We start from the raw sequence: 20,396 nt of genomic DNA on the forward strand, positions 1-20,396 counted from the left end.
CCTATAACTCCCTCCTTTAGAGAAGGAAAAGAGAGAACATGCAGACTGCCTGCTTCACCTGGACTAAAAGAATTAAAACACACACACAGCTGGCCAGTGTAGAGCTCATACAGCTGGGCAATAAGACCTCAAATCAACATCACAATTAAGTGAACTTGTCATTGAGTACAATGATAATTATGGTAATGACTCATCTTAATAGATGACGGACAGAAAATGTTTCTTTGTTAAAAGCGGCTTTAGATGTTCAGATCAGACCATAATATATATATATATATATATAGAGAGAGAGAGAGAGAGAGAGAGAGAGAGAGAGAGAAAGAGAGAGAGAGAGAGAAAATGTCATTTTTTCCCAGATTGATTGACCTTCATTTCTTACATATGCATGTGTGTGTGTGTGTGTGTAAGTGTGATATATAAGTGAAATGTGATATGTAAGTATGATAAAGAAGCAAAAAAAGCATTGGCTGTTCGGATCAGCAATTTCAGTTAAATATATTATACAGCAAAAGAACACAGTGATATTTGAGAAGTGAAATTAAGCTACAGATTTACAGAAAGCGGGCAATAATTCTTTGAACAAAATTTGGCAGGTGCATAAATTTAGACACCTTTGTCGTTTTATTGATTTGAATACCTTTGGCACTAATTATTGGACACAAGTTTTTTCTACTCTTTGCATCTTTTCTGAAGAGTGGCAATATGGGATCCTTAAAACAAACCTTCCAAATTACCTGAAAACAATGATTGTTCAACATCATGGTTTAGGGGAAGGATACAAAAAGCTCTCTCAGAGATTTCAGCTGTCAGTTTCCACTGTGAGGAACATAGTGAGGAAATGGAAGACCACAGGCACAGTTCTAGTTAAGGTCTGAAGTGGCAGACCAAGAAAAATCTCAGATGAGCAAAGGAGAAGGATGGTGAGAACAGTCATAGTCAACCCACAGACCAGCTCCAAAGATCAACAACATCATCTTGCTGCAGATGGTGTCCTTATGCATCGTTTAACTATTCAGCGCACTTTGCACAAGGAGAGGCTGCACAAGGACGCGCCACAAACAAAGATGCCTGAGGTTTGCTTAAGCACATTTGGACGAGCCAGCTTCATTTTGGAATAAGGTGCTGTGGACTAATGAAACAAAACTTATTTTTAGGGCCGTATGCATGGCGGAAAAAGAATACAACATACCAAGACAAACACTTGCTACCCACAGTAATATTTGGTGCTGGTTCGATTATGCTGTGGGGCTGTGTGACCAGTGCAAGTACTGAGATTCTTGTTAAAATATGGATTTTAGTCAATATCAGCAAATTCTTGAGAGCAATGTTCAAGAATTAGTGAGAAAGCTGAAGTTGCGCTGGGGCTGGATACTTCAACAAAACAACGACTCTAAACACTAAACACTGCTCAACATCTATAAAGGCATTCATGAATAGAAACAAATACAACGTTCTGGAATGATCATCTCAGTCCCCAGACCTGAATATTATTATAGAAAATCTGTGGTGTGATTTAAAGTGGGCTGGTCATGCTCGGAAACCATCAAACCTGACTGAACTGGAGATGTTTTATAAAGACAAATGGTCCAAAATACCTTCAACCAGAAGCCAGACTCCCATTGGAAGCTATAGGAAGCTTTAAGAGGCTGTTATTTCTGCAAAATAAGGATGTACTAAATATTGATATAATTTTTCTAATTTAGTTTAAAGAACTATTGCACACTTTTTGTAAATCCTATAAACTTAATTTCACTTTTAAAATATTATTGAGTTTGTCTGCTATACAATATATATTTAACTGAAATTGTTGATCCGCACAACCAATCATTTATAAAGGACAATCATAAAAATATCAGGGGTGTCCAAACTTTTTCATACCACTGTACATGAAGGACCTACCTCACAAATTACAGGATTTAAATGATCTGTTGCTAACATCTTTAGAGATCCTGTGGAGTCAAAGCCATGCCAAGTCAGAACTACTGTGGAGGCACTAGTGGTATTGTATGTATTACTTCCCTCCATCTTACCCTATTTCAATTAAAATGTGTAAAAGAGTGAATTAGCAAATTGCCACAGAATGGGATGTGTAAAAATGCAACCTTTATATTTGATTCATGCTGGTCAGTGGACACAGTAACTGCACGTAATGTTGTATGAGCATAGATTAATTGAAATGTATGCCAGTGTATGGATGCATGTGGTCACTATTTAGTGTGAGCAAAAATAAAAGTGTGAATCAGAATATTTAAATACGATGTCTCTCTTTCTCTCTCATGCACACATGCGCACACCCCTCCCCCGCAATTTGTTTGTCTCTTTTAGACTATAATCTGAGTGCAATAATCTGTTGTTTGAACTCCTTAAGCACAGACTGTCTATCACATCTGCTCCCTTCACCCTGCGACAGTGCTGCTATTCACAAATAATCCCCAACCATTCCCTCGCTTTCTCTCTGCCTCTCCTTTCTTTTCTCATCCTCTTCTAACACGTTCTGTAGGGACCCAAATTCCTTCTAGGATTACTTCTTTTAAATTGCATATATTATCAGGCAAACTGCCTGCCAACTGGTTGAGAACACTTAAGATGTTTTAATATGTTAAAGCAACACTATTTAGTAATGTATCCTTACTATAGCTAGCAGCTTTAGAATCATGTTGATGCTTCACTGACTGTGACTGTAGAATGGTATCTCTGTCGTTCTGACTTTAGGTAGACGCTCCAAAAGACCTCTCTCACTTTCCAGAACTAAGTAACACTGCAAAACACGGTTGACATTATTGTAAAATACTGTGGCAGTACTCTACTGACTCTGTCCACATACTTCTTTCACTTCACAGGCTGCTTATGTATCTCTTGGTTTGTAAACAAATGCATGTGTACAGCTGTCCATAAGAAGTCGCTCAAAAATTCTGATAAAAACAATAGTTCATTTTTGTCAATACAAGAGTAAGCGTGACCTTGGGAACAAAGACATACCTCATGCATTTGCCCGTACGTTGTGTGTTCAACACACAAGAATCTGGATCCTCATACCACACAGGACACTTTGAGGAACATGAAACATGTTCAAGAGTGTTCAAGATCCACCCAAGGGATGAACAGATGGTCTGTCAAGCATTTTAATTGTCTACTATTAAACTTATCTTTAGGTATAACAGTATAATTTTTCTGAAAATCTTTAAATTACAAACTTTATCTATATCACTCTAACTATATCACTTCAATGCCTCAACACATACAATCTAACCTAGATATTAGGTAGGTAGTTGCACACGCCATTCCATCATTTACATATACCTAATTTTTTACACAAAACATCAGATGTGAAAAATCATGAGTAGTAATATTCACATATAATTCACATACCAATTTAAAGTTGATGTCCGAAAGTTTTGGGATTTAAGGCCCTCTCTGGTGAGAATGGGTAATGCGGTCTCCTTTTAGAGCGGATGAATCCGATTCCAGGTTATGTTCAGTCAGAGAGAGAGAGAGAGAGAGTGCACTCAGTCAGAAATCTCACTCCAACTACACACTCTGGTTTTACTTTGAGTGAATGAGCTACTGAGCTCTGAGTGTCCCTTTTGTGGGGTCTATAACAATTGCCAAACATATTTTAGTGCAATTGATTAAATGCAGATGTAGATCGAGGGTGGAGTCAGATAGCATATTAATCTTTCAAGGCAAACTTAGAAATGCATCATCACACAGGGCTTCTGTAATTTTCTGTGCATTATCTCTCAAGATTAAATGTATTCTGAATAAAAAAAAAACTACATTTAGAATATCATGGAACTGCGAGATAAGAATTTCACTGCAGAACTGCACAGAGGAATAAAACAGTTGGCTAGTTACCCATGCAACTGTGGTTCTATAATGCAGAGTGACCACCAGAGTGAAACATAACTAAACTGTAGGACTAAAGTGTGGGACTAGATTATTTATACAAACAAAAAGTCATATCAGATTGTTACTGGCTGATACTCAGCATGAAAAATCTGATCGGGACATCTCTGGATTTTATCATGAAATAACTCTGACTAAAACACAGGGATAATGCTGTGAAATTACTTTGATTAACAACTATGCAAATTCAAGTCATGTCCTTTTTAGAAAACGTATTAATAGGGCTATTATGAATACACAATTTCAAAAATCACTTTTGTGCTATTTGGCTTTGTTTTTTATGTTTTGGTATCATCTTTGTCCTGACTGATCCATTAAATAGTTATGTATCCATAAGATTATGGTGTAAGCTGATGGCAGCGGAGATCCCTTTCAAATATTAAAAGCTCATCAAATTTACCTAATTCCCAGGAGGCCAAACTTATCAAGTTTTCCTTAGGTCAATTTGTATATATTTTAGGTCAAAAGCATACAAAGTGTCTAACACAATTCAGTTGCTATGCTCTTTTATAAGCTGCTCAAAAAAACTGTATGGATACTGGTTGAACTTTTACAACCACTGAAATAAAATACTTGAATGACTGAGCATGAGATTACACTACTCTAGTACTGACCTTAGTGTCCCTCAACCCAACACTGGCCCTAAACCTAAGGCTAACTTCAATGTTGAATTTCACCAAATATTTAAGAAATTAATTTGATGTTTTGTGAACTGTATGTATTTATGTTCTCTCTCATCTGTGCATCTCCATCTTATCTAAAGAATATGCTAAAGAATATGCAAACGTTCTTTGAGTCATTGCTTTTACATTTAATGTTAAAACACTGACTCAGTCAATCCGTCATCAGTTCAACGCCTCTAACCCTCGAGGAATGTACACTGTTTCTCTTACTGCTAATGCTCCAGGCTCTGCGAGAGCACAGAGAATAATTGGCAAGTAATAAATAATGAGTGAATGAGAGGAGAGACAGACAGACAGCACTGATCCCACATTACACAGCCCCGTGAGTCCAAACCATGAGCCTTCGTGCCAAAAGACGCATTATGGAGATGATTACATGCAGACAAAATGCTGAAGTTCCACACAGACTCCCATACACGCTCAAATTAATTAATCAAAAACTACAACATGAGTTTTAGTATTATATCAGATATCAGCACAGACAAAATAACAGAAACAGCTAAGAAAAGAACATAGAGTGAGAAAGAGGTAGACTGGTGAAAGATATAGATTACACAACGAGGAAAAATGAAAGAAAGACGTCCAGTTCTGAGTCTTACCTGCACTTTGATGTTGCCTCTCATCCATCGAGTACAAGGCATCAGGGAATAGACAATGATGGAAGGCTAAAGAGGAATAAAGAGAGGGAGAGGGAGAGAGAGGGAGGCAAAGTCATTCTTTGCGTCATCTGAGAAAATTCGCAGATTAATAAAACAGCCCGACTCTAAGCCTTACTGGCTAAATCTGTCATCCTTCCAACGCTCTATTTTACTAATTCAGCATGTGATAATCAGATTCCCACTCTGACACTTTCATTACTATCTTTTGCTCAGTAGTATCATTACCTTCTTGGGTTTTTTGCTTATTTTACAGTTTAGTACATCAGTATTGTTACTATATCTCAAAACGAGATTAAGAAAACCCATATATTTTTACATGTAAATAAATATTTCTTTTGTCATTTTTTAATTATTCAGCTGGCCCATTCAATAGAAATGCTGGCTTTTTTAAATTAGTTTGAAAAAAGATACAGTGCCCATTTGTGTTATTCTTCAAAAATATTATCTTAGCAAGTAAATTTTTTTTAAATTTAGCATATCCGATACTTACAATTTTACATTGTTAAAACATATTATTGGATTATTCCACTTGTTTCTTACTTGTTTTTACTTGTTTAAACCTAATCTATCAACTGTTTCTTAAAATAAGCTCCAAAAAGATCTATTAATGGATACATAAACATAAGCTAGTAAATATTTCAAAACACATCTCAAAATCTCAAAACAATATCAGAAAAATGTGTAGCTGCAGTTGTTTGTGAAACCTTAAAATGTTTTATATTTCTGCATAACTGTGACCTAAAACTTCCATACAAGTCTTAATTTTAGATATGGAGAAGGAACTCAAACAAATGAGACAAATAATACTGTTTATTTTATTTATTGAGTAAAATGATCCAATATTTCCAAATTGTGGCAAAAAGTATATGAACATTAGTGCTTTGTTAAATTTAATATATACTTTATACATTTTATGTTTATTTTTATTCATTTTAATCCATATGTTATATGTAAACATTCTCAATTTCAACGTTATATAAAGGATTACATATATATATATATATATATATATATATATATATATATATATATATATATATATATGTACATAATACACATTGACTTTTTGTTTAATTGTATTTATTTTAATGTAATATAATGATTTAAAGGTAGATACTCTCACTGAACACTGATTTTATGTTATTTGGGTTTATTCTAATATTATACAAAGTTTTACATGTAAATACACTTACCACTGACATTGTTTTTGGGTTTATGTTATATGTTTTATACATGTAATCTCACTTCTGAGATACATTTTTAAAATAAAGGACATTTATATATAATATTTGTGAGTGCCTAGGACTTTAGCACATATATATTTATTTGTGTGTCTTTTTATTTGATTTCATGTGAAACAGCTGATCACCAAAAATCAACAGAATGAAATTAGCTGCATTCAGTTAAACAGTGCACTTCAATAGTATATAATAATGGAGAAAGTAAGTGCACCATACAAACTGGATTATTTCTGGGATTAATTTACTCACCGCTCCCGTTTTACTTTCATGGGATTTCAGAGGTGCTGTTTGGCGTTTAGTCCACTGGGGGGCCTCTGCTGCCTACCCTGTGAAGTATACATATATGGTACTTTTTCAAAAGAAATAAAGTTATAAAATATATTTTAGCTGTTTTTATTTTTTAAAACACATACAAAAAAACAATACACAGAATACATTTAGAATTGTTCATTTCTGTCCTAATGTTTGTGTAAAAACATGAGGCCATCTATAGGCTATTCTTGAAAAGAAAATGTTTTTATTTAATCATTTAATGTAGTTACTTAATCTTATGAAAGGCTCTGACACTTTCATTACTAGGTTTTGCTCAGTAGTTTCATTACATTATTAGTATCATTGCCTTCTTGGGTTTCTTTCTCACTTTACAGTTTTGTTATCAGTAAAAAATAAAGAGATGTATTTTATGTAAATTGATGTTTTTTGTCAAATGTTTTATTTTTAATTATTGAACTGGCACATTCAATAGAAATGTTGACATTTTCAAATTATGCAGAAAAAAAATATATAATGCAAAAATGCTATCTGGGTAACACTTGTTTTATTATTTTCAATCTAGTAAACATATCTTATATTTATTTATATTATATTGTTAAAAATATTATAAGATATTCAACTTGTTTCTAACTTATTTGTATTTGTTTATGTAATTCTATCTTTCTATCAGCATTGCCGAGTAGCCAGCGTGCTTGGACTCGGTTCTGATACATGAGCTCACAGACGCCCTGTGCTGTGGGGAGAAAGCACCATCTACCCACCCGGAGGGAGCAGGGCCAATTGTGCTCCCTTTGAGCTCCGGCAGCTTGATGGCAAAGCTGCATAGTGGCAGCGCTTTAGGCTTTAGACCGCTATGTAGTTTTATCTTATGATTTATTTCAATAGCAAATTAGATAAAATTGTTAGATAAAATATATCAAAAATGAAAAATAAATAAAAAGTAAAATAAAAAGAAATAAAGATTTATTTTGATTTATGTTTTTTTTTTTTTTCAAGATACAGCTCTGGAAAAAATTACTTAAGTTTCTGAATCAGTTTCTCTGATTTTGCTATTTAAAGGTATATATTTAAGTAAAATTAACGTTGTTGTATTCTATAAAATACAGAGAACATTTCTCCCAGATTCCACATTAAAATATTGTAATTTAGAGCATTTATTTGCAGATAATAAGAAATTGCTAAAATAACAAAAAAGGTGCAGAGCTTCCAGACCTCAAATAATGCAAAGAAAACAAGTTCATATTCATAAAGTTTTAAAAGTACAGAAATCAATTTGTGGAGCAATAATCCTGGTTTTTAATCACAGTTTTATGCATCTTGGCATGTTCTCCTCCACCAGTCTTACTTTGGACAAATTTATTCCATTCCTGGTGCGAAAATTCAAGCAGTTCAGTTTGGTTTGATGGCTTGTGATCATCCATCTTCCTCTTGATTATATTCCAGAGGTTTTCAATTAGGTAAAATCAAAGAAATTAATAATTTTTAAGTAACTTAGTCTCTTTTTTCCCCAGAGCTATATATATTTAGCTTAGAATTGCTTTTATTTTTGTCATAATGTTTGTGTAAAAATGAGGCTAAGGGCTATTCCTGAAAATAAAATTTTATTTAATCATGTAATGTAATAGTACTTTTAATAGTCTTAATAAAATCTCAAATGTTGTTAGTTTGCTAGCCAACTAATTAACTTTAAGCCTTAGGAATTGTAACTAATAATTGGCTAGTTATGTCTCAAAATTGTTAACTAGGTAAGTTAACTAGCTAGCTAGAATACCCCAAATTGACTAAAATGTATAAATTAGTAAGCATTATTAACTAACATTATAAACTATCTATGTAAGAAAATTAATATTTATTGCAAAGTTAAACAGGTTGGCTTTTTAGCAGCTAGTTAGTTAGTTAGCATTAGTTAACTTAGCCTCAGCAGAAGTTTCTCACAGCCTCATACTCAGCTTGTCTGCTGAGAAAGAAAGCCTTTCTTCCTCTAAGGCGAATAATTACCTTCATTTCTTTTTTATTTTCGGGTTTTTATCATTTCTTTGGTAGATTTTGTCCTCATAATGTAGTGTTTTCTTCTCTCTGGCGTTCACTCCTTCAGCGTCTGAGAGAATTAAATGAAGGACTGAATCCTAACGGCTGAACTCCATTCAAAAATTCAAACAGTCGCGCGCTGTTTATGATTGGTGGGAACATGTGCAGGCTGCTGACATGATACTATTATTAATATCATAAATAAGCATTTATGTAGATAGATAACAATATTTGTTTGTTCTTTAAGCAGCACATTTAAGTGGACGTTCTACTGGCAGTGTGGGACTGGAATGACTTGTAATATTTTTTTAAATAATTGTAATAAGTAACAATGCAGCACATAAAAATATACTGGAGTAAAAGCTAAACTCACCAAAACGATGAAGTGAAGTAATAGTGGAAGCAGAAGAAAAAAAAGAAAAATTTTCCAGGAGAAAAAGAATTTCGACTTATGTGTACTTATGCACAGTATTAAAATAGTATAAAAATATTTTATTATTTTATTATTTTATTATTTACTATATTTTATTATTATTTTATTATTTATTTTTTATTATTTTTATTTATTTACATTTTAAAATAAATTAAAATGAAATGAAAAATATAAAATGACACCTTAAAAAAAAAAAAAAAAAAAAAACATGATGGAGCAGATGTCCCAATACTTGTGTTCATATAGTGTACTTAGAGTAAGAAAATTAACAAAGTCTATCATATGACCAGGGATGCCCAAGACTAATCAGCAATTTTAAACTGTTGTCCATCTGTTCTCGCACAGTTCATTAGTTCCTTTCTTACCCTTTCTACATCAGTTTCTGACCACAGTGCTGTGTTTTACCAGCTATTATTTAGGTGATGGTTATTTTTTTAGCACAGCAGTAACACTCACATGTTAGCATTCATAGTATCTGTGCCTGAGGCTGGGGTTTTTACACTAGTCAGTGCCACTGCTAAGTTGAGAGTTGGTCCAAACCACAAATGCAGCTCTAGACAAAACAAAGAGACCACCTAAAATTGATGAGTTTCTTTGATTTTACCACATTGAAAACCTCTGGAATAAAATCATGAGAAAATGGATGATCACAAGCCATTAAACCAAGTTCAACTGCTTTACTTTTTGCCCCAGGAGTGGCATAAAGTTATCCAAAAGCAGTGTGTAAGGCTGGTGGAGGAGAACATGCCAAGATGCATGAAAACTATGATTAAAAACCAGGTTTATTCCACCAAATATTGATTTCTGAACTCTTAAAACATTATGAATATTAACTTGTTTTCTGTGCATTATTTGAGGTCTGAAAGCTCTGCTTTTTTCAGCTATTTCACATTTTCTGCAAATAAATGCTCTAAATGACAATAGTTTTATTTGGAATTTGGGGAGAAATGTTCTCCTTAGTTTATAGAATATAACAACAATGTTCATTTTACTCAAACATATACCTATAAATAGCAAAATCAGAGAAATTGATTCAGAAACTGAAGCGGTCTCTTAATTTTTTCAAGAGCTGTATAGCCAACCAAGAGCGTCTCTGTGGTCAAAATAAGAAACTGACCACACATTAAAGACTACAGGATGGATAACACAAAGTGTGCATCAACAGATGGCCAACATTCTCTAACTGAACAGCAGCAAGGTGGAGAAACAGCTTAACAAGCAAAGGTTAAAGTGACACTGTGCTGCTTTGTTCATTAGCTGGTCGTGACACTCGTAACCGAAGTTCCTCTGGCAGATGGCTGTTGTTTTCATCTTGTGTCTATTGCAGAAGATGATACTGCTTTCCAGGTAGGTAATGCACTGGTATGAGATTAACTGAGGGCAAACAGCAAAAGGAAATTAATGTCAATGAGGCTGAAGAGTTGAGAGACTTCATGGATTGATATTCTTAGTTAAACAACAGCAGACAATAGAGCCTTTTTATATAGAGCCTTTGTATAAAGTATTGCAGACACAGTATATTACAGAGTGGAAAAAAAAGCAAACACGGAGAATACAAATTATAAATAACACTGCTCTCTGTGCCAGATTGCAGCTCTCATGCCTCACTGTGATCTTTCATTACCCTACGAGTACTTATGCTCTCGTGAATTACTTATTTCATCAGTGCAGAACATTTCTGAGCAGCAAACGTGAAATTCTAAATGCTAACACATGTACAGTGGTCTTGCGTTGTTTCAACAGGATGTTTGGATGGCTGGGTCGCAGGGGTTGGATCCCACAGTATCATTGTGCCATTGTGTTTGGTACTCAGGCTTGAGTTAATTATCAGGGAAAATTGTGATGTGTGAGAAAATGCAATAACATTAAAGGCCCAGCACCGTCCCATGTAAGTCCTATGCAGATAGCCATTGTTTTTGTAGTAAAATACATTATATTAGTAACCCCTTGAGCTACTGATTCAGTAGTCAATATCTAACTAAACTTGATGCAGAAACTATTGTGAATTGTAACTGTTCCTTTAACATTTAAAATATTTTGGGGCTTATTAAGCTGATGTTATACAGTATGTGACACTATGTAGACAGTATAAGAGTGATAAACTGTGGGATTACCTACAGGGCAAGTACATTTTGGGAATAGCACTGATTGCTGTTATATTAGACGTCATACACAAGTGTCTAATTAACTGCATCACTGTAAAATGTAAACACATGTCAATAAAAACAGAATTCAATTATTTGGATATCTCATACACTCATATTTTATTTTTAAAATAATATAGAACACATATCAGATGTTGACAGTGACATTGTACCATTTAATAAAAAAACATGAATTCATTTAGAACTTGATGTCAGCAATGCATTTTAAAAAAGATAGGACAGGACCAAGTGCACCATTGTATAGCATCTTTTTTTCTTTTATTAGCAGTGTTAACAAGGAAGTTGAGGAAAGTGGTTGCTGGAGCTTTCGGAGACAATGCAATCCCGTTCAGTGTCTGATGCACCAAATGTTATCTGTTGGTGAAAGTTTAGCACCTGGACCTGTGAAGTCATCTGTGAAGCCATGATGTTTTGTTGAGGCAGTATATGGTTTAGCATTGTTTTGCTGAAATTTGCAAGGCCTTTCATTGAAAAAAACAGCGGCTATGCTTACATGCAAAACTTTTCTCTAATCTCCAAAATTCTAGAATCTGAGTGAGGTGTTTATATGTATACTTTTCCCAATAGTCTGATTAACCTCTCTGTTTATATGCATGCTACAAGTAATCCAATTAAACATGACCTGCTTGTGTATTATCGCTTAGTGTACTTGAAACCATGACAATGACAACGTGATGCCAGTCTGCGTGAAAGGAGCAACAGCAACTGGCTAACTAGCTAAGTTTCCAGAGGTTGCAGTTGGCCTTGCTCCCTCCGGAGGGGTAGAAGGCCCTCTCCCCATCACGCTTAAAGGTGGTGCCGGGCGGCACGAGGCGTCTGTGAGCAGATGTATCGGAACCTAGCCGCTGTACTTTCCTCCGAGCGCACTAGCTGCTCAGGCAGCTCGAAAAAAGGGGTGACTGACTTCACACTGGCATCCTCCTAGAGTTGCAGGTCCCACTGGTGATGGGGACGCACAAAGGGGTGGATAATTGGATCGCCAAATTGGGAGAAAATGGGGAAAAAAAAGTTTTGTAAACTTCCGCTGTGCTGTACATGTACATGTGCGATACATACTTAAACATTCTGATTGGGGAACTAATCAAGTACAGGTGTTTACAAGGCTATTATTCTTCTATTTTACAAACTGTTTAAAGTATTATCCACCTCGTTTGATCGTTTAGAAGTTGTATTCAGAATGGCCTCAACTGGATTTTATTCCGATTGAAGTGTTACATAGACATGCTCTATTCCGATTGAGCTATTAGTCCAATTATTAACAGATTATTACACTGCAAAAAATCCATTGTCAAAAACTAGACAAAATATATGCAAATTAAGACAAATATATGTATATTAAGCAAAAAAATCTGCCAATGGGGTAAGCAAAATTTCTTAGTAAGATTTCTTACAAAAAGCAATGCCAAAGTCTCAAAATGAGTGAAGTAACACCTAAATCAAGCAAAAAGTCACTGTTGTTGGACACAATAATCAGAATAACTTGATTGCTGCTTGATTGTGCTTATTTTGAGTTCAAATTACTTAAAATAAGGTACATATTTTAAGTAAGAATGATTAAGATAATTATCCCTAAAATAAGCAAAATAATGGAACACTTACAATGCATAGTAAGACAAAAAGTCTTATCAGAGAAGAAAATAAGATTTATTGCCATAAATTTTGAGAATTTCACTTGCTAAAATGTAGTTTTTCGCAGTGTAGGTTGCATATAAATGTAGCCACTGTCTAGATAGGAGCTCTGGAAGGATGTGAACAGCTATTGTTAAATTGCTTCTTTCTCTCTCTCTCTCTTTCTTACTTCTCTCATATGTGCAAAGATGCCGTAAAAACACTGTAATACTGTACAGTGCACACATGTACTTAAAATACACCCACACACACACACACACCAAAACACACAAACACATCTCCACACATTCCATTGTCTCTCACTCACACCCTGTCCCACAGGACAAACAGATGGAGAAGGGCAGAGGAGTGCTGAACAACATACTCTCTCTCTCTCTGTGTTTCTCTCTCTCCCCCTTTTTCTCTCTCTTTCTCTCTTTTGTGCGATGGATGCACTGTAAGTCTATCCCTTGCTAATTGCCACAGTGGTTCAAACACAAAGTCTGCCGCTGTAACTCTAGCCCACAGGATGTTGTACGGTCAGAAACATTTACAACGTGTTACATTTCCTCCACGGCATACAGAAAGTGTGTGTGCGTACACGTGCATGTGTGTGTGTGTCTCTACGTGTGTGTATGTGTGTAAAGCAGGCTGTTTACATCCACTGGATCAGTTGCAGTTGCATGTTTTGCAACACTCTCCAGATAATCCATCAAGCACTTGCTGTTTCTGTGATATCCACAAGATCAGCACTCTAGCGCTCCCCTGAGTAAACACAGGCCCGAGGTAATGAATTCACTCTGATTGAAATGCATGAGGGGACAAAGATCGCTATCACACTCCAGCTAAAGGTCACAGTCCTGAGGAGACAGGGACCCTCTTCACGTTCGAATAGCTGGGGTTAGTTTAGAGAATTTACAGTTTCCTTCCCTTCACGTTACGAGTAGCCGATTAAAGGCTAGCTTCTATAGGTTTACCCTGGAGCCACAAGAATAATGTACCTAATTAGCATGCCGCTAACGGCAGCCTCAAATCACTACACACTTTCCTCAAACTGTGTTGACGTTTTCAGCAACCCTAATTATATGGTTTCTGACACTATATGACTCACTGTTATCTGTAAACATGGACTAAAGCATGAAAACAAGCTTTAAGATGGCCAATACTGACAGTAGCTCGGCAAGAGAACACATACTTTCAATGACATATAATGAAGAGGACTTGCTATCTTACAATGAAAAATAATTTGGTAGGTAGGGGCCATTTTTTTAAATATCTGCAAATTGTTTAAAAACAATGTTCAATGTTAAAAACAAGGAATGTACAGCATAACAGATTTTTTTAAGCTGCCTCGTTTCTTTTTGAAAATATTAATATTCTATAAAAGGTGTTTTAGGGGGCTTTCACACCTACCTTGTTTAGTCTGAACAAAAGTAGCAGGTGTGAAAGTTGCCGCAAACCACAATCTTGGTCCGACCAAAAGAGGTGGTCTTTGTCTGGATCTACTGAACCATGGTCCAATTCGTCTGCAGTGTAAAAAAAAACTTTTCTAGATGGTTTCGGAGTTATGCCGAAATCCGACTCCCCTTGACATGCAGGTGCATGAATTTATTGTAACAGTAGATTAACCCTTATTTATAAACAAAAATAAAAGGAATCTGAGGATAATCTTTTCAGACGTATTCTGCTGCAGGGTGTGTATGTATGCAAAGCATCCTGCTGAACTTATATCTAACATTCTACAAACCAAATAATATGAAGTATAGCCAAGCACAGCCCACACAAACGTAGCTGATGATGACAGAACCTAGATTAACCTAAGTTCTTTATTTCACTCTCTAAACTGCAGAGTGAAACCAAAACTAACCGGAACAAATGTACTAATGTACAAAGTCCAGGTGTGAAAATGCCCTTAAAACCTGTGAAAGGAGCTGTGAATACTTTAGCGTAATATGGCAAAGGAATCTTGAATGTGTTATCAATAAAGAAACATGGGATGATGCTTTAATTAATAATGTGAGACACATAGGAGAAGAAAAACAAAGTATATACACAGTACTACATAATTACTACTACTACATTATTACTTTATTCCAATACAACTTCTTAGAATGGGTGTGCTGAAGGGTAATATGTTGTAAATGTAAACAAGAACCTGGTACATATTTTCATGCATTATGGGGACACAACATTGTTTCAGCTTTCTTGAAAAACCTTTCTTAAAAACGGGATAGATTACATAATTAACATTACATAAAAATTAACAAGTCAGTATTTTATCTCATAACAGAGTGAATTGTTACAGCAATTCCTCTATTTTAGAAAGTAGGTAGACTCCCTAATTAAAAATGTCTCATATGAAAAAAATCTTAGCAAAACTACCAGGGAATCATAAATATTTGGTTGAGTTCCCAGACATTTTTAATTAGGGAGACCTTACTAATAAAATCTTGTTTTATAGAAAAAATATATTTCTGTGTGTGTGTTTTATTTTTGTAAGTTTTATTTTCATTTTTTATTTTTTGTTCTTTCTAATAATATTGTTTTATTGTTCCAAATTACTTTTTGAAAAAAAAATCTAAACTTAATTTACAAAAGGAGGCTGTTACTGTAGCTTTTAGCTTTGCAAGGCTCTGAAAGTCTTTACCAGGCAGGCTCACATCACATGAAATTCTACATAAAACATAACAGATGTCATGTTTTAAGCCACAGCACCTTTTATAAAAAAATATTCAAAATAAATGAAATCCATATTGTTGAACTGACAATTCATGATTCCACCTACCCAATGGTGGTCCGGCGAAACTAGGCTTGCCTGTTTTTTTCCCCTGAAGAGAAGACAGTGTGAGTGAATGCATCAATGCTGTCAGTGTTTCTGAGGGAGGGGGTTACCTGGTGTCACTTGCTCTGGACAATGAGATCTGATGGAAAAATCTTGAATAAAGTGACTCAACACTACAGAAAAGCTCCGGAGCTCTAAAGACATGACAGGAAAGAATGTTTCAGCTGCCTTGAAAGTGTACAAACCACCTCCAACAACTGCTGCAAATCAGCCGAGCAAAACTAAACAATGAATTCATTTCCGAAACATGATATTGAATCCACATCTGCAGCGGACAAATACTTGCGTAACTTAAACAGTTGTAAACATGATATGGCTTCTAAAAAGAAGCCCAGGGGTTATGGTGAACAGCCCAGGTTTGTGTTGTGCATAACGGCGATGCAAAAGCCTTTTTAGGGCCAAAGAACATCAAACGAAGTTGCTACTATAGAAATATTAAGCCAGCCATTAAAGTTATCTCTAAAGACCATTCCCAAGGCATCAATAAATTCCAGACGAAAGCAAATGAACATGTGGAACCATGTATGGTAATGTAAAACTGTTTAACAATATAGGCGACCACTCCCTCTTTACCAAGAGTCTCATATTTACACTTTTTTAAAAGATCAGACCATGCCATTGGCATAGAGTAATATGGGAAGAGACTGGAAGAGGGAGGGAGACTTTAGTCTGGAGATCAGGCCACTCCTGCGTTGAACTAGAAGACCAGACCTCTCTGATAGACCAGTAAAGGATTAGGTGGTGGTGGGATGCAAAAAATAAAATAGTTCCTTGCATAATGCCTTAGATCCAATCCTTTCAATAGGTTATACACCCCATAAGACCTGCCCAGGCCTGCCTGATGTATTGGAGATGGTCTGACCCAGTTCTCCTGCCATCATAATTTGACCCATGTCGCCATACCCTTAGGGTTGCCAGCATATCAAGAACATCAAGAACTGACTGTTCACTTGCTGCCTAAGATAAATGCAACCCTTGATAGAAAAGTCATGTTTTTCACTGTTGCCTGTCAGTAATGTTAATCAAATCAAATCAAATCAAATTTATTTGTATAGCGCTTTTACAACTGGTGTTGGCACAAAGCAGCTTTACAGAAACATAATTACAGGAAAAAGAATCAGGTAAAAACATTAAACATACAAAATACAGAATACAGAACCCCCAGTGAGCGCGGAGGCAAGGAAAAACTCCCTCAGAGCTGCAGGAGGAGGAAGAAACCTTAGGAGGACCAAGACTCACATTTAAGGGGGGACCATCCTACCACTGTTCAAATGGCTTTTAAATTAAAATTTAAAAAGTCTTTCATACATCCACACAGGTTTTATATATTCAAGAGTATAGCAGCGCCACTAATGGCTTGGATGTAATCTGTAGTGGAGAGTAAGATGGATGATGAGCAGCTGATCTGTGGTGGGTGATGGATGGAGAAGAGCTGACTTCAGAAACTCCATCAGTCTGGCCGGACAGGAGACGCGAGAACCTGAGGGTCCAACATCCATCGGTATCGAGTCAGATGGGCGGTCAGTAACTCGGAGGAAGGCAGAGAGATGGAATTAGTTTTAACTGGATTTATGTAAAACAGGGAATATAAAATATTATCAAAGTGTGGCTAATGACTCCGGCAGATCTAAATAAAACAGCCTAACTAAAGGAAGAGAGCCAGAAGGTAACATAGACACGGAGGCTCCCTGAAACACTGGCATCCACCCACTCCACCGTCCACAAACCTGAGTGACCGTGTGCAGTGGGAGAACAACAGCACCAGCATCTCAGTTTACCACAATTCCCTCTGTCCATGAACCCCTGGATCTGCAGCCTTATCTAAAGGGAAAAAACATTAATTACCAAAAGCTAAACTAAACAAGTAAGTTTTCAGTCTAGACTTAAAGATTGAGACTGTGTCTGAGTCCCGAACATATTCGGGGAGATTATTGCAGAGTTGAGGCGCTTTATTAGAGCTCCTCTGAATTTTAGGAACTACTAGGAAACCATTATTATTGCTCCAATGTTATAGCTGATTGATAAAAGCTCATTCTTTATGACCATTGCACAGCAGTGCAACGAAAATTACCCTCACATTAACAACCAACCCACCTGTGGTAGTGAACACACACAAACACACACACAAGTGGCAGTGAGCACACACATTAGCTACAGCGAGCACACACATTATTTAGCTCTTGTTAAAATGCCACAGATTCTTATCTTTGCAAATTTGTCCTGCTTCAATACATCAACATCAAGAACTGACTGTTCACTTGCTGCCAAATATATCCACCTCTTGACACGTTTCAATGTAAAAAAAAAAAAAATCAATATTTTTCACACAGTCTGCCATTGGGTCTAAGGTTCTGGCTGAACAAGTATAATGTCTGTCTGTGTTCAAAGCTTTGCACCAGATCATTACAGGGGATTTATTATACCTCTTTTCACAAAAATTAGAATAGGTCTACTGTGGCTTGTAAAAATATTCATACCACAAACGTAAATGTATTTTATTGAGTTTTTAAGTGATAAACCAACACAAATCAGCACATCATTGTAAAGTGGAATGAAAATGATACATGGTTTTTAATGGTTTAATTAAATAAAAATAAAAATAAAAAGTTCAAAAGTATAAATACTTAGTAGAGCCACCTCTCACTGAATTAACAACTGCAAGCTTTTGGTGTATGTCTCTACCAGCTTTGCACATCTAGAGATTTTTGTAAGATTTGTGCCCATTCTTCTTTATAAAACAGCTCAAGCTCAGACAGGTTGGATGGAGAGCGTCTGTGAACAGCAATTTTCATGTTTTGCCATAGAAGCTTAATTGGAGTTAAGTCAGGACTTTGCCTGGGCCATTCTAACACATGCATACTCTCCAATCTAAACCATTTCATTGTAGCTTTGGTTGTATGTTTAGGGTCATTGTCTTGCTGGAAGGTGAATTTCTTTCCCAGTTCCAAGTCTTTTGCAGTCTCCAAAGGATTTTTTCCAGGATTTCCCTGTATTTACCTCCACCCATTTTCCCATTAACTCTGATCAGCTTCTCTGTCCCTTCTTGTCCACCACAGATAGTATTTTGCATTAGACCAACAAGTTCAACTTTGATCTCATCTGACCATCTTCTTCCACATTTGCTGTGTCCCCTACATTGCTTGCAAACAGCACTACGTACATAATTGTTTTTACAACATTTTCTTTCAACAATTGTTTTCTTCTTGTCACTTTTCAATAAAGGCCAAATTCTCCCACCTGAGCTGTGGATTTCTGCAGCTTCTCCAGAGTGACCATGGGCCTCCTGGATAGTTGTTTGACCAGTGCTCTCCTCGTTCAATCTGTTAGTTTGGGTGGACGGCCATGCCTCGGTAGGTTTGTAGATGTAGAATACTTTACATTTTAGATGATAGATTGAACAGTGCTTTGTTGGTCAGTATTTCTTAACATCTCAGTGCAGGGTATGAATATACAATGCAAAATTTTTGCACATAATCACTTTCACATAAAGAGTTCTCACTAGCTGTAATCCTGCCAGTTCAGGTCACTTTCAGAAATAGCCGTTTAAGGGCTCTGTCACATTTATGCAAATATTTACCCCCTGTTAGTGTTAGCTTGTGCTAAATGCCAAAACACAAACAAGCTAGTTCATGCTTACCTGTGATAGAAGCACAAAACCTACATATATCTCCCTCATCTGCTGACTTACTACGGTCCCACCCTGACTCGCCACAGATCCCTCCCTCAGACGAAGTCTGCTGGCTAATCCTGCTGTGTCTGTCACACTTTTGTATCTTAAACTGATCTAGTGGGTGGGGCTCTGGTGGACGTTGATGGTTCAAAGGGTGGTGCCAGGGTGGTTCTATGCACATCAGAATAAGAAAGCCATCCAAAAAGCTCATAGAAGCATATGATTCCTGAGACCAAAATCTTTTAACTTATTTACAGAAATCATATGGATGAATTTTTTTTTGTGCTTGGAGTGTCTATAGAGGTAGTTAAGACCCAAGTGGAAACAAAAAAGTCTTCAAAAAGTATGTTTTGCATAATATGTCTCCTTTAAACTTTGTGGTTGCATTTTGAGTTCAATATATAGCTTGTAAAGCTCATATAAAGCTTGTATTTAGCCTGGTGCTCCATTTACAAAACCCCTGCATTGCACTGTGAGCAGTAATGAAGCCCAGATCCACAGTGGAAACAGAAACAGAACTGAGGCACAGAAATAAAAAGCACCTGAATGACATCAACTCCAGCTGTTTCTGCAGAGAGATCAGAACAGTTCCAGTCTCATCCTACTCTGTGGGATATGTTCATTATGAAATCCGAAGGCTGTCAGACTGTGTGGCTCTTTAGCAAGACTTGATGAAGGCAGAAAAAACAAACTGCATAGTTGGTTTAATTTCCTGCCAATTATTTCTGAGCAGACAAAACATAATCAGGGCTCGATCCTTGTAAAATTAGCCAGTGGTACCCACTATTCGTAACTAGCAATAGAACCTTAATTGGCCTCGTCTCACACATGCGATTAAGTCATTATTGCATGATTACAGGCTTATGAACTGCTGACCTGTTATTGCAT

The 20,396-nt window shown here is 36.1% G+C and overlaps 1 protein-coding gene across 2 annotated transcripts in view; it reads right to left on the reverse strand.

Annotated features, from left to right (window-relative positions):
- The window catches only part of slc1a9 (solute carrier family 1 member 9), a 38,241-nt gene extending 29,331 nt beyond the window's left edge, over positions 1 to 8,910 (reverse strand). The window contains exons 1-4 of one of the 2 annotated variants that reach the window (XM_049468005.1): positions 8,761 to 8,910; positions 6,739 to 6,815; positions 5,189 to 5,254; positions 3,370 to 3,440 (exon numbers count right to left, since the gene is read on the reverse strand). Coding sequence is in view for 1 of the 2 variants with exons in the window: in XM_022672164.2 (XP_022527885.2) it covers positions 5,189 to 5,216 (28 nt within the window). In the remaining variant the exon portion in view is untranslated. The remainder of the gene's footprint in view (positions 1 to 3,369; positions 3,441 to 5,188; positions 5,255 to 6,738; positions 6,816 to 8,760) is intronic. The other variant, XM_022672164.2, reaches the window with a different exon arrangement.
- Between the last annotated feature and the right edge of the window lie 11,486 nt (positions 8,911 to 20,396).

This window comes from Astyanax mexicanus, chromosome 19 (assembly GCF_023375975.1).
Source record: "Astyanax mexicanus isolate ESR-SI-001 chromosome 19, AstMex3_surface, whole genome shotgun sequence".
Lineage (NCBI taxonomy): Eukaryota > Metazoa > Chordata > Actinopteri > Characiformes > Acestrorhamphidae > Astyanax > Astyanax mexicanus.